Raw genomic sequence first — 12,894 nt, forward strand, 5'->3', positions numbered from 1 at the left:
AGAGCGGGGGAGGAAACAGAGGAACAACAGGAGAAACAGAAGGACAGCCCCAGTAGTGCTGAAGTTAATGCTAAGCTAGCAATTTCTTACAAATGCAGAGACAACAAATATGTTGCATGAAAGGCTCCCAAAGGTAACGAATGCAGAAACAGAAGATAGGTGTTTTAATGTGCCTATGAGTAAGAATAACTCAGAAATATCCTAGTAAAGAAAACTTAGATCAAATCCAGAGATCAAATCCAACAGAATATAATTCTCTATGGTACCAGAGGGAAAGCTTAAAATCATACAAACGCTCCAGCACAATTTACCAGCCATGATGTGAAACAATATTTTCTTAAAGTTGCCCATGCCAACCAACCCTAAGAGAATGCCACACTAAACAGAGAGTCATTTTGCACAGATTAAAAACTGCCACTGGTGTAAAGTATAAGAGAGTTTCCCTGTGGAGAAGTACATCCATGAGCATGAGAAGTTGTGTTACCCTGCTTTAAACCACCAAAACCTGTTATTTGCTCAAATAGAATATTTGGTCACTATACACTTGTTTTGGGTTCCCATAATGGAATTTAAATGTTTGTTGTTGTTTTTTTTAATTATTTTATTTTATTTAATAACACTCATAAGATTTTTTTTTCACAATTGGTTTTGACAACAGTGCAGTCTTTATTTATAATAAGAGGTGCCAACAGACAAATTGGAGCACAACAAGAAAAATGGAGCAGATCCAAAACACTGAATGTAACAAAACAAAGAAAACACCTAGAATTAATCAAAATAAGTATAAACAGAACACAAAAATTGATTGAAAGAGCAAGGAAGGTTTCTGAAGCCCTTTTTACAGCTTTGAGCTCAGGGTTTATTATAACAATGATCCATTCCTGGCAACAGTGATTGGCAGGAAACTCACAAACAACATCAAGTATTTACTGAGGAAGCCAGTTATGTTGGTACACAAGTCTAAGGCTGAACTCTACAGTTGTTTTCATTCAGCCACTGAGCTACTTTTACATCTTATTGGAGAACATTAACACATTTGCATAACGTATCTGGTGGAGGACGCTCACTTTGTTTTTATTGCATTTGCAAGAACTTCCCAGTGAAGCCTATGTTTTGGATCTGGAAGCAGCCACAGTGAATGTGATTACATCATTAAAGCATCTACATTTCCCAGGATACAAATATGTTTGTGCTGTTGAATACAAATGTGCTTCTAGTGCAGTTTCATGTGTAATGTGTTGCCACAATTAACAACTAGTGCAACATTTAAAGATTTGTTCATGCAACAACCTATGTAAAACATTTTTTTTAAGTTAAACTAAAATAAATTATCTAAATGTGTTCAAACTAAGAGCAGATGAAATACAAAATAAGTTAGATCTTCTGCAGTCCACCTGGTGGTGGAAAAGTAGCACCATGTCAGAGCAGACTTGCTTAAGTTGTGGACAGTAAGGAAGTACAAAGAGAAAGTCGTGATTAAAAGGAAAAAACAAAACAATATCATGACCAGTGTTACTGGTGTTACGTTTCTCCTGAAAAAGGATTTTAAATAGGTTGTCTGATTGTGAATTATACACTCTTAAATTTAGTGTGAAGCTGTAAAAACAACAATTATGGAGTGGATAAAAAGGTAATGTTTTGTGGCAGTCATACTTTTACACTCACACACTCTCAAAAGGTGAAATCCCAAACCAGCAGTGGCTTATGAAGAGCCAAGCCTTTAGCCAAGGCTGGTGATATTGGAGCGACCACCAGGGGGTGCTACAATGCGGTGGCCAGACCTACGAGGGATGTTGTCGTCAATCTGAGCACCTACGGAAAAAAACAGGCAAATTAAAAAATATATATTAGCTACAAAAAAAAACTTAACAGTTTAGACAAGCTTTTTATTAAGTTGTCTTCTGCCCAGTAATGATCAATAACCTATCCATTTACCCACAGTTTAAGTACACCATGACAGGGAGTTGTGACGAAAGTTAGCGCTAACTAAATATAGCTCTATAGATAGACTGTTAAGACATCTCAAATTGCAATGCTGTTGGACAAATAGAAAACAAATGATAGCTCCATTTTAATATATTTAGTATTTTCTTTTGAAAACCAACCCTATCACTCACCCTTCCAATCCAAATGTGGTTTCTCTAATGAATATACATCCACAAGTTTCAATAACAGGACATGACTTTGACCAGACAGACATGTTTTTATATTTAGAAGAAAAACATGTTTTGTTTTGTTTTGTTTTTGTTTACCAAAAAGTTCAACCTTTGGAGATACAAGTGTTTTTTTTCTGACAGTGACAAAATGTTTGTTTTGTTGTGCTGTTGTCTTTATCAGGACTCCAATACTAAGAAGACGCTGAATCTCAATAAGAATGCACTGTTTAAGGAAATATACATAGTTTTCTATTATAATTAAAATTCAAATGATGCATGAATTAGTGGATAGGTGGAAAATAAGTGTCTATGATATTGCAAGAAACAGTTGATTTTGTCAGTGTACTCTTATTCAAACAATTGTCCGCTTCAGTTACTCTGACAAAGGGAATATCAATCTGCCTCATCAGCTGTGGCTCATCTGTCCACTTCACTGGTGCAGAAATATTTTGGATTTTGCTTCAGAATTTTATTTATACAACTGCATCGAAGATGACCCATTTTGGTACTACTTATGTAATCTTAAGTTCCTATTTTTTATAGAAATCGGCCCAACATAATTAAAAAAATTAGATAGATAAAGGTGATAGCCACCATTATTTCTGTTGTTTCACTGAGAAAACATCTATAAATGGAGATAGTTAATATATTATATCTCCCAGACATAAACATTTGATTTGTTTTAAATAGTTAAAATCAACTAAATCAGGGGTTCCATTTAATTAGCTGTTCGCTGCTTGAAACTTCACTTACAAACCCACTGCAACATGACATCTTTCTACTGCAGGTATATTGCTGATAATAACTTAGAAAACAAAAATGTTTCTATATAAAAGATATAGAATTGTTATTTATTGAACCTGAAAGGCTGAAGTTGGATTGGTGAAGGTTGCGTATCGGTGGTGGCTGGTGAGAGGTGGGTGAAGTCTTGGCAGACGGAGCGGGGGTGATGTATTTGGGTGTAGGAGCAACATCGTACACAGGGCCATCATATATCCCTCGGGTGACTCCCTGCTTGCTCTTTACCTATTGGAGAAATGTCCTCAAAAATTAGGAAATCTAGGAAAGGGAAAACTGTTAATCATTCAAAATCACTCTACATGATGCAGTTAGTCAAAACACTGTAGTTGTATACTTCTTTGCATTTCCTTTACATATTAATCTGAAGATCACTGAATAAGCCGAGGCATTTTCTGATTACCATAAATATGCTAGTCTAAAATAATGCAAGGAGTCACTATTTCAAATTGCACACACCAATTTCAACAGATATCATAATCTTAATGTTAGCATGTCTACAAAATGATTTAGTAAAGCAGATTGCTAAATCATTTTGAATGGAGATGTAATGCTGTACTTACAATCCTTAAGATACAATCAATGTATAATGAATGCTACTCATATTAAAACTCTATATTTTACCTGATTCCTACATTTGACCCGCTGGTAAGCATAGTCAGGGAAGGGCTTGCGTGGCAGGAACCGGCCGGTGCCCTGCTGAGCCTGTAGTTTGCCCCCTTCATAAACTATCCGACCTTGACTCATCACCAGTGCTGGGCCACCACGGCACTCCAGACCCTCAAAGATGTTGTATTCTGCAGCCTGCATTGGAAAGAAAAGGAATGTCTTCCAGCATGCATTTTGTCAAAGGAGTGAAAGCGATGGGGGGGAGGGGATATTGTGTTAATGCAGGGAACGTTGAGGGGTGAATGGGGGATTATTCACCCTCATTCACTCCTCAGGCTGGCATCAGGACATGAGGTCTTTTTAAGACCCAACATGCAGTCTGAATACATTAAAAGCAGCATTGTGTTGCTGCGCTCAAAGCAGATTTGCATGTTTAAAGGGGTTCTGGTGAAATATTTTAGGCAGCTTATCAAAAGTACATTTTCCACAGAATACTCTTGCTTCGTAGTTGTAGTGTGTTGTTTTCTTCAGGCTTTTATATGGATTTCGATTAAATATTTATTGCAAATTAAGTAGGAATAACCTGAACTTCCCTTGCTAAAGCCGTCGCAGCCACATTTTCTGATAACTTACTGTTCAGATGGTTTAAATTTCTATTTCCCTTTTTAAATAATGAAAAAATGCTACAGACGACTTTAGAGTTCCTTTAATCAATTACCCTAACCCTATAAACATTTTCAACCTCTCAAAAACATCTAAACTCTGCCTCTTACAACTGGATCAGACTTTGTTCAGTTAGAGACATGTAGGTATATATTTTTACATCTTTTGTTATTTATTCATGTTCTTACCGATTGCTGCAGTTTGGCTGTGATGGTTTTCACACTGTCAGGGTCCCAAATGACGATATCAGCATCAGAGCCCGCGGCTATGCGTCCCTTACGTGGGTACAGATTGAAGATTTTTGCCGCATTGGTTGACGTGACTGCAACAAACTGGTTTTCATCCATTTTTCCCATGGCCTTAGTATGACAATAGGTGAATTTAAAGAAGGTTACACACAAAATAAAAAACTCACCCTTGTGAAGAATATACCGAAACAACGTTGTGTGTTATCGCTCACCACAGCCTTATCCCAGACAAAACCCATTCTCTCCTCGACTCCGTTGGTCCCCTCTGGGATCAGGGTGAAGTCTTCTTTGCCGATTGCTTTCTGGGAAGTGCTGTACGCGCAGTGAGCACTCCCCACCACCTGAAGGTCCCCACTGCAACAGGGAGGCAAAGAGATCAGTGGACACAATCAGAAATGCAGTGTTCGTGTTTGAAAGTATTCACAGCCCTAAACATTTTCACATTTTGTCACATGTTATCACAAGCTTCCATATATTTTAGATGGTAGTTTTGTGAACGACTAGGTGTCAATATGTCCTATGTTTACTTTTCATTCTGATGATGAACTGAACAGTAAAGAGATTAAAGCTTAGGATATTCTTTAGCTCTGCTTTAATAACTCCACAACTGTTTGTTCACCAATGTTCAATACCTGAATTTATGCTGAGATTAAATGTCCAGAACTGTAGGTAGAGAGGAAGCTGGCCGTAGTAGATTTTGTTTAGGTGTATTAGAGTAAAGAAGGCTAAATACAAATCAATGCCACATTGTGAGATTTGCATTTGTAAAAAAAGAAATGTTGGAAACCATGTGTCATTTTCCTTGGATTTTTACAATTGCACACCACTTTGTTTTGATGTGTGGCATTAAATTCCAACAAAGTGCATGCTTGTCTGTATTTGTGATGGGACAAAATGTGAAAAACCTTAACAGATTTGAATACTTTTGCTGTGCACTGAATACACAAATTCAAGCTGATTCGTCACATAGATTAAGGAAGTTTTTTTGTATGTTGGCCACCAGGTGTCCTCATCGAGCCTGTGATTTAAGTGAATGTCAGGAAGAGGTTTGCAACATAAAATCAGCCAGCTGAACGAGTCTGAATGGTGCAATGTAGCTGCAGTACCAACAACAAGAGTATCATCTAATGCATAAATATATGTTATATCGGAAGGAGCAGAACACAAACACTTACTTAATCTTTTTTTTTTTTTTGCATAAGACAGCAAACTCAAAGAGCTTGGTTTAAAGTGAAGCTCTGATGACAGGCATATTACTTAACCCTTAATTACAGTGATTATTGTTTGATCAGCATACTAATGCCAAGAGAGTGCTTACTACAGCAATAATAGTCCTCATTGAGAAATGGCAAAAAGTACTCTTGTCTCTGATGAAGAAGCTAAGAATATTCCCACTATCAGAGTGACAGCATGGAACTGCCTGAAGAAGCTGGAGATACACATGAAGGGCATAACAGCAGTGTGGAAGAAAGAAGAAGAGGAGAAAGAGGAGGAAGGGAGGAGGAGGAGGGAGGCAGGCACTTGGTATCCAAGGCAACAGATGATGAGAGCTTCTAGGCCCTGTGCTATTTATGGTATTGGGGACAGACAAAAGTGTGCAGCTGGAAGTTGCTGGTGGGTGTGGATGTCTGGGGTGAGAGCAGAAGCGGGTTTAGTCTCATGCACTTTTCCCCTTCCTATAGCGGGATTCTAACTTTGTACAATATTATATTCAGTATTGTATTTCAGTTTGACCTGTTTCTAAGTAAAATCAGTGTTTATAAGTAAGTCTTCCCTGCCCTTTGCCTCATCACATGTCTTCACCTTCCCTGCATCTGTTTCAGTTTTTCACTGGCATTAAATATAATATCCATCAATGGCAGAATAATTTAATGTCTCTTTTCCTGTCACCATGTTAATGCACAGTTGACATTGTGGTAAAGTCTTATATTAAAAAAAGAAAATGAAGCAGACCAATACTGACCAGACAAACTAAATAGATCTGCCCATTAAAATGCATCAGAACTGATTCCCTCTTACCAGGCCAGTAGTGTGTGAAGGTGGTCTGGAGTTGTGGGATCAGGACTCAGTGGCGGAGAGGTCACATAAGCAGCTGCCTTGGCCCAATTCTTGCTCCAATAATGAGAGCCATCAGTTGCCAAGCTTGCTGTGATCGGCTCCCCAAAAACTACAGAACCTTTAAGGAAGGATAAAAGCAGACACCTTTGAGAGCAACGAGTGGTGTGCTTTAAGACTGCAGTGCCCTTAAAAAGTGTAGACATCTTTTGAACTTTTATCGTTAAATTTCAGTAAAACACAGTTCCTTTTTTTGTTTCATTGAGAATGTATGTGACAGAGCAGCACAAAAAAGTGTGTAATTGTAAAGTGGATGGAAAATGACAAAAGTTTGAACTTGTTACTAGCAGAAATCTTTAAAGAAAAATAGAACACTTTCTGGTCTTTGGCTAGGCCATTGTAACACATGCATTTATCTGAATTAGGAATATCCAGCTCCAGTTTACAGGTGCGTTGGAACTAGAGTTGGAGAAACTTGATCAGTTTCAGTTTAAAAGCATCCCATGGCATGATGCTCTCACTAATATGTTTTACATTTAGGGAGGATGTGTTCAGGGAGAGATACAGTATTCTTTTCCCAAAACGCATATCTTTCTACATCTTTATCTTCATAATGCTGTTTATTCACTAATGTTCTTTAAGCATGTCCTGATTCCTTCAAAGAACAGAAATTAAATTACACACCAGTGTAAGTCTATCACATAAATTCCTCATGGAATATATAGACGTTTGTGGTTGTAATGAAAGAAGATGTGACAATCATTACTACCTGACTGTAGTAACCCAAAAATAAGAATAAATGAAATAAAAGAAAAGTGTACCTTTCCTCCGGGCTTGAGTGATGGTGTCGGCTGCACTCTTGCTCATCACTTTGGTGATGTAGACGGGACAATTCACACGGTTTCCAAGAGTGATGGCACGAAACACTGCTTCGGCTTCCAGCTTTATGAAAAAAGAAAGACTTTAGAGTTTTTCAGTGAGAGGCTGTTCACTGAACTAATACTAGTAAAAAAAATTACCTCTTCAGGTCGACTCAGAGGATGGCCTTCAGGGCCAGTAATTCCCATTTCCAAGATTTTTCTTTGCTCCTGAAGCACAAAATGTTTAATTATTCACATTCTCTCCCGCCACTCACAACATCCTTTTAATCAATGAATCAATCAAGTTTATTTGTATAGTACATTTCAGCAGAAAGGCAGTTCAAGGTGCTTTACACAACAAAAACACAAAATGACAAAGTTATAAAGAAAAGAGCATTCTTTTCTTTGGTAACCATTGAACAAACATTACATTTTAATAACTGTCATTACCAAAAAGCACCAGCGACAGTTTTAATTTTATTACATAAGAAAGGCATTGAAGTTTGAGTCAAAAACTTTGCTTCTGACACTTGTTTCATATAGCATCTCAGCATGGTGACTGAGTTGACAAACATGCTAATAATATTCATAACTGCTCTTTTATTAATTTAAAATACTAGTTTGTCCTGTTATAAATCACACTGTTAGTTATAACTGTTATCACTGCCGAATGCAGCATCACCACCATCACCGTTACTGTCTTAATCATCATTACATCATCATCATTAGTATATTAAAAGTCAGCAAAAATGCCAGCCAAAGATAAAACCTGCCATCCTCTGCAGCTATAGTAGCAGAAATAATCCTCTGACTCTCCTTTTGAAAGATGGTGAGTTACATAACATGAATATTTCTCAGCTGTAAGGGGAGAGGGAGGCTGCGATCTAGATACCGCAGCAGTTACCTGTGCAATCAGGTCTCCGTTTTCAGCATGAACCAACACCACGGCGCCCAGCTGCTTCAGGAACGAGAACGCCTCATACAACTGAAGACAGAGGAAAACAATACAAGGAGGTTATAAAGTGTTATAAACTCAGAGACCTACAAAATAAAAAAACATTTTATACATCACTGAACTTGTGAGTATTTAATTTGGGTTATGTCACTAATTAGAAACCCTACCTGAGCATCTGTCATCTGGTACAAATCTTTATAAGCCATGTACAACTGGAAGGAGTTGATGCCTGTCAAGAGAGGAGATGGTTTTATAGTGAGCAGGTGGGAACAACAATAAATCAATAAATCACAATATCATCAAAAAGATAACTTAGTTCAGTAATTCACTTCAAAATGTAAAATCCTACTCTGCTGCTAACATACAAAAAGTGATATATTTTGAGGGTTTGTTCCTGATTATGGTTTACAAACAAATGAAAAGTCAAAGTTTGTCAATATGTTCGAATGTTATGTATTGCTATTAAAGCAAACTGGGCTTCTTTAACACCTAAGCAGAGCCACAAGCCTTAGGTAATGCTCAATAAAGACAAATATGGTTAAAAAGTACATAGCAAATAACATTACTATTACTGAAATGATCAGCAGGTTACATTACTTCAGCATTTTATGTTTTTTAACAAAAGTAGTTTGATTGTGTTGTACAGCGTCTGACATTTTGTGCAAAAACATGTTTTGTTTTGTTTTTTGTGTGTTTGTGATTACATGTTATTTTTACTCAAAGCTATTACAGTTGGAAATTATTTTTCTAGCTCATGCCTAATCCATTCTGATCAGATTTATGGTGCATCTTTGTGACTAACATGTGGGCCTAGTAATACAGCACAATTTCACTAAAAAGAAACACAACACATTACTGTGGATGATCTGGTTACATACTTTACAGCTGTACGCAAAGTAAAATGTTTGTCTTTGCAGAGTAAAAAAGGATTACGAGAAAAGCTGCACAGTGCCACTAAAGCAGCATTGTGATTGGAACCTTCAGATCTCCATTGTGTCTTTACAATAAGAGGATTGAGCGTTTGGCTGAATTGTTTGTAAATTGGCTCCTGATGTTAATGAGAATTGTCTCCTAACCAAGAATTGTGTGAAGAACTGAAGTAACAGATCATAAAAAAAGTAACAAAGTCAGCCGAATACCTTTGTCCTGCGCCAGCAGTTCCAGCTCATCCTTAACATTCTCGTTCCACTGGGGGATGTCGACGTGCAGAGAGTAGTCACAGCAAGCCTTTTTATCTGCAGCCTCCTGCCAGCGCTCAAACGCCTCCAGCAGACTGTCACCGGGCTGAGGGGTCACGTGATCCACTGAGAAGGAGGGAAATGTTAAAGGTTATGATGGGAATTAACCTGCTTATGATGTTCTGAGCTGAAAACGTCAACACTCACTGATCATGGTGGTGCCGCCAGCAAGTGCAGCTTTGGTGCCCTGAAGGAAATCATCAACAGGCTGCGTGCCAAGGTAGGACTTCATCAGGCATGTGTTGACGTCTATTCCCCCTGGGATTATCATGCGACCGTTGGCTTCTATCACCTTGACGCCACCTGGAACAGCCAGGTTCTCGCCCACCTGCCTGCAAAGGACGTATGAAGGGGGAAAAAAAAGAATGAGGGCGAGGAAAAAAAAAGCAGACATATGAAGACAGTACATAAAAGTAATGGGCTTTAACGAGCCCATTACGGAAACCTACAAGCATTGCAAGTACTCGTATGTCTTGATTTTTACTCAGGTTTTGGTTAGACAAAAGGAAATACACTGACATATGAAGGAGGCAGCATCATGTTGTGGAGCTGCGGGGGTGTGGAAGCTGGTCAGAATTGGTGGGTAATCTCACAGAGCACTCTTCAATCCACCTCCACACATTGGTAAGGCAGAACTGCAAATCTACCCGTATGAATCTCCACCCAGCATGACAGGGAGACCATCAATCAGAAAAGCACCAAAAGGCCAATGGTAACTGTGCATGCACTGCAGAGATTCACAGCTCTGCTGGGATAATCTGCCAACAATTAGTGCACTCCACAAATCTGGCCTTTTTGGAAGAGGGTCAAGAAGAGAGCCCTGTTTACAGTTCATAACAAGCCAGTGAACATGTGGAGAAAGGTGTTCTTGCCACATGTGACCGAGATTTAACTTGGTGCCCTAAATGCAAACTGAAAGGTGTGGCAAAAAAAATAAAAACTGACACTGCACGTTATTTTGAACAGACCATCCCCTCTGTGAAACATGGTGGTGGAATCATCATGTTGTGGTGATGCATTTTTTAAATACCAGGTACGGGTAACTGCTATTACCTGTACCTGTTGATGGGAATATGAGGGTAAACTGGTGATTATATTGTGATAACATGGAAAAATTCAACAGGCGTAAATATTCTTAGACTCTTGATTACACAGAAAACAAGCAGTGACAACTGAAGATATTGTTCCTTCATACATACTTAATGATCCCATCCTCAACGTAAACGTCCGCGTAGAAAGACTGGTCATCATTAACAACCCTACCCCCTTTGATCAGTAACTTTTCACCCTGCAGGAACAGCAGATCAGAGAGAGACAGGGAGGAGAAGAGACGAGAGGTTCAAACAAGTGTTGGGAATTAGATATACTGTGTTGTGCAATCATTTATGTAACCTATAGCTATGTATATAGGACAATTGATGCAGTGCAACAAAAGACCAACAAAAGGATGCGCTGAGTGAGAGCTATACATGGATAAAATGCTTGGTTTGAACCATTTGTAGTCTGATGAATAGTTCTAGAATTTTTAAGCCTTTTAATGAATGCTCAAAAAAAATTGAAAACAACTTTTCTTCTCCAAATATCACACATGCTTCTCTTTTTTTTTTTGGATAATAACTGGTACAGTATTTATGTATGACTATGCATTTACAACACAATTTAACAGGCTTTACCATGGTGGAGCTGGTAGCTTAGTTCTTTCAGAAAGTACTCTATTAAGGTTTAAATTTTAAAATATGCAAGAGAAGCTTTTTTTTTTCCTGGTCAAACTAGCATAAACATCCTGTTCCACAGCGGAGGGTGCCTGGCAACATCGTATGAAAAGATGCTGGGTCTCCATGGTAACCAGTGATTACCCGTGGTTCCACACAACACCCTCCATGAATATCATCTTTTATCTTTTTAAAAGGAACAATAAATCCTCTCTCTAAATAATAACAGCCCCTTTTTTTTATCAAATGTGTGACATATACAGTTATAGGATGAAGCCTCACACCGGAGCTGCTTTACTTTATTCCATGGTTTCGGCTCTCGATCTCTCCCGTCACGTTAGCTGCTTTAATCCCACAAGCGACAGGATTATGCAATACTATCCAAGCTAGAGAGAGACTATGAAGTGTACTTTATTAGACAGACGGGAGAAACTGTCAGCTAGCTTCAATTCGCAATGAAGCAACATACACAAAAGGCCCTGGTGTTCTTTGCCATTCACTAAGAGTTTAATCCCCTCTCTGCCTTGCAGCGGGGATTTGTAGGTCTCTTACCGTCTGATGGGGGATGCAGTTATTCCCCTGATAGCTGCTCTCAGACATGCTCCCTCCGTCTCCTCTGCCCCCCTTAGGCGGTCCAACTCAGAAGCGGATCGGGCTGAGTCCAGCAGCCCCGGATATATCCCGGATGGATGCGCCTCCTTTGACTTTCTTTCACTGTGACTTAGTTTAGGCTTAATTGTTTCAAAGACGGAGAGCGATGAAGCCGTCGCCGTCCGGCTGCGTCGGCTTGCGTTACGCACGTGAGTGACAGATCGAGTGACGAGATCGAGCGTGGCTTTGCGCGTGCGGGCAACGGAGCTGCACACAACAACTCACCTGACAGCAGAGCCTGACCAAGGCTGAAAGAGGCTCTGGGCAGCGTTTTATTTTGGGGGCTTACTAGACCACCACTCTCTCTCTCTCTCTCTCTCTCTCAAGTTTTTTATAGTTATACTTGAGCTCTTTACATTCTGTGTTTTACTGTCACCTAGTGAGCTAATGATAGGTTATTGACTGCAAGGCAAAATTAATTTTGCATGGCAAATCATTTGATAATCAGATGAATATCAACTGACTTACTTCTTGTTCCTCAAATCAATGGGGTATTTAGGGAATGTTTGGGTCTGGTAATGCTCTTTACAACTGCCAACACTGCTTCAAAGAGTTTGTACGGCAGTGAAGTTAGTAGCACATGATACTTTACTTCTTTCCAAAATGTTTGCAAATAAATGTGGAAAACAATATATAACCATGTTATATAAAATGCTATAAAATGCTATGTAATTCAGATTCTGTCACTTGCTGGGATGTAATTTAGAAAATACAATCAAAAAAGTAGGTCAGCAAAGTGTCAGCGTTTATTTGTTGTGAAGGTTTCGAAGTTGGGACAAGGAAGGACTAGTGAGTGTGAGAGCCACTGTCCAGGATGAAACATTCAAGATCTATAAATACATCAAGGACAAAGCCTTGATGTGTTCAGCGAATTTTTCAGACAATGGGGAACAGAGGATGGGGTGCTGGAGGTACCATCATGGGAGGACAAGCCCCTACATGGGATGTA

General features: G+C 38.9%; 1 protein-coding gene across 2 annotated transcripts in view; it reads right to left on the reverse strand.

The window, feature by feature from the left end:
* Positions 1 to 1,311: 1,311 nt before the first annotated feature.
* The window catches only part of crmp1 (collapsin response mediator protein 1), a 13,201-nt gene continuing 1,618 nt past the window's right edge, over positions 1,312 to 12,894 (reverse strand). The window contains exons 1-14 of one of the 2 annotated variants that reach the window (XM_007551728.2): positions 11,847 to 12,807; positions 10,782 to 10,870; positions 9,730 to 9,914; positions 9,484 to 9,648; positions 8,512 to 8,573; positions 8,294 to 8,374; positions 7,549 to 7,617; positions 7,351 to 7,471; positions 6,494 to 6,650; positions 4,687 to 4,828; positions 4,415 to 4,585; positions 3,579 to 3,758; positions 3,017 to 3,182; positions 1,312 to 1,812 (exon numbers count right to left, since the gene is read on the reverse strand). In XM_007551728.2, coding sequence (XP_007551790.1) covers positions 1,721 to 1,812; positions 3,017 to 3,182; positions 3,579 to 3,758; positions 4,415 to 4,585; positions 4,687 to 4,828; positions 6,494 to 6,650; positions 7,351 to 7,471; positions 7,549 to 7,617; positions 8,294 to 8,374; positions 8,512 to 8,573; positions 9,484 to 9,648; positions 9,730 to 9,914; positions 10,782 to 10,870; positions 11,847 to 11,894 — 1,728 coding nt within the window. In that variant the 5' untranslated portion in view covers positions 11,895 to 12,807 and the 3' untranslated portion in view covers positions 1,312 to 1,720. Of the gene's footprint in view, positions 1,813 to 3,016; positions 3,183 to 3,578; positions 3,759 to 4,414; positions 4,586 to 4,686; positions 4,829 to 6,493; positions 6,651 to 7,350; positions 7,472 to 7,548; positions 7,618 to 8,293; positions 8,375 to 8,511; positions 8,574 to 9,483; positions 9,649 to 9,729; positions 9,915 to 10,781; positions 10,871 to 11,846; positions 12,808 to 12,894 lie in introns of those variants that run through there. The other variant, XM_007551727.2, reaches the window with a different exon arrangement.

Source organism: Poecilia formosa, unplaced genomic scaffold (assembly GCF_000485575.1).
Source record: "Poecilia formosa unplaced genomic scaffold, Poecilia_formosa-5.1.2 Scaffold43, whole genome shotgun sequence".
Taxonomy (NCBI): domain Eukaryota; kingdom Metazoa; phylum Chordata; class Actinopteri; order Cyprinodontiformes; family Poeciliidae; genus Poecilia; species Poecilia formosa.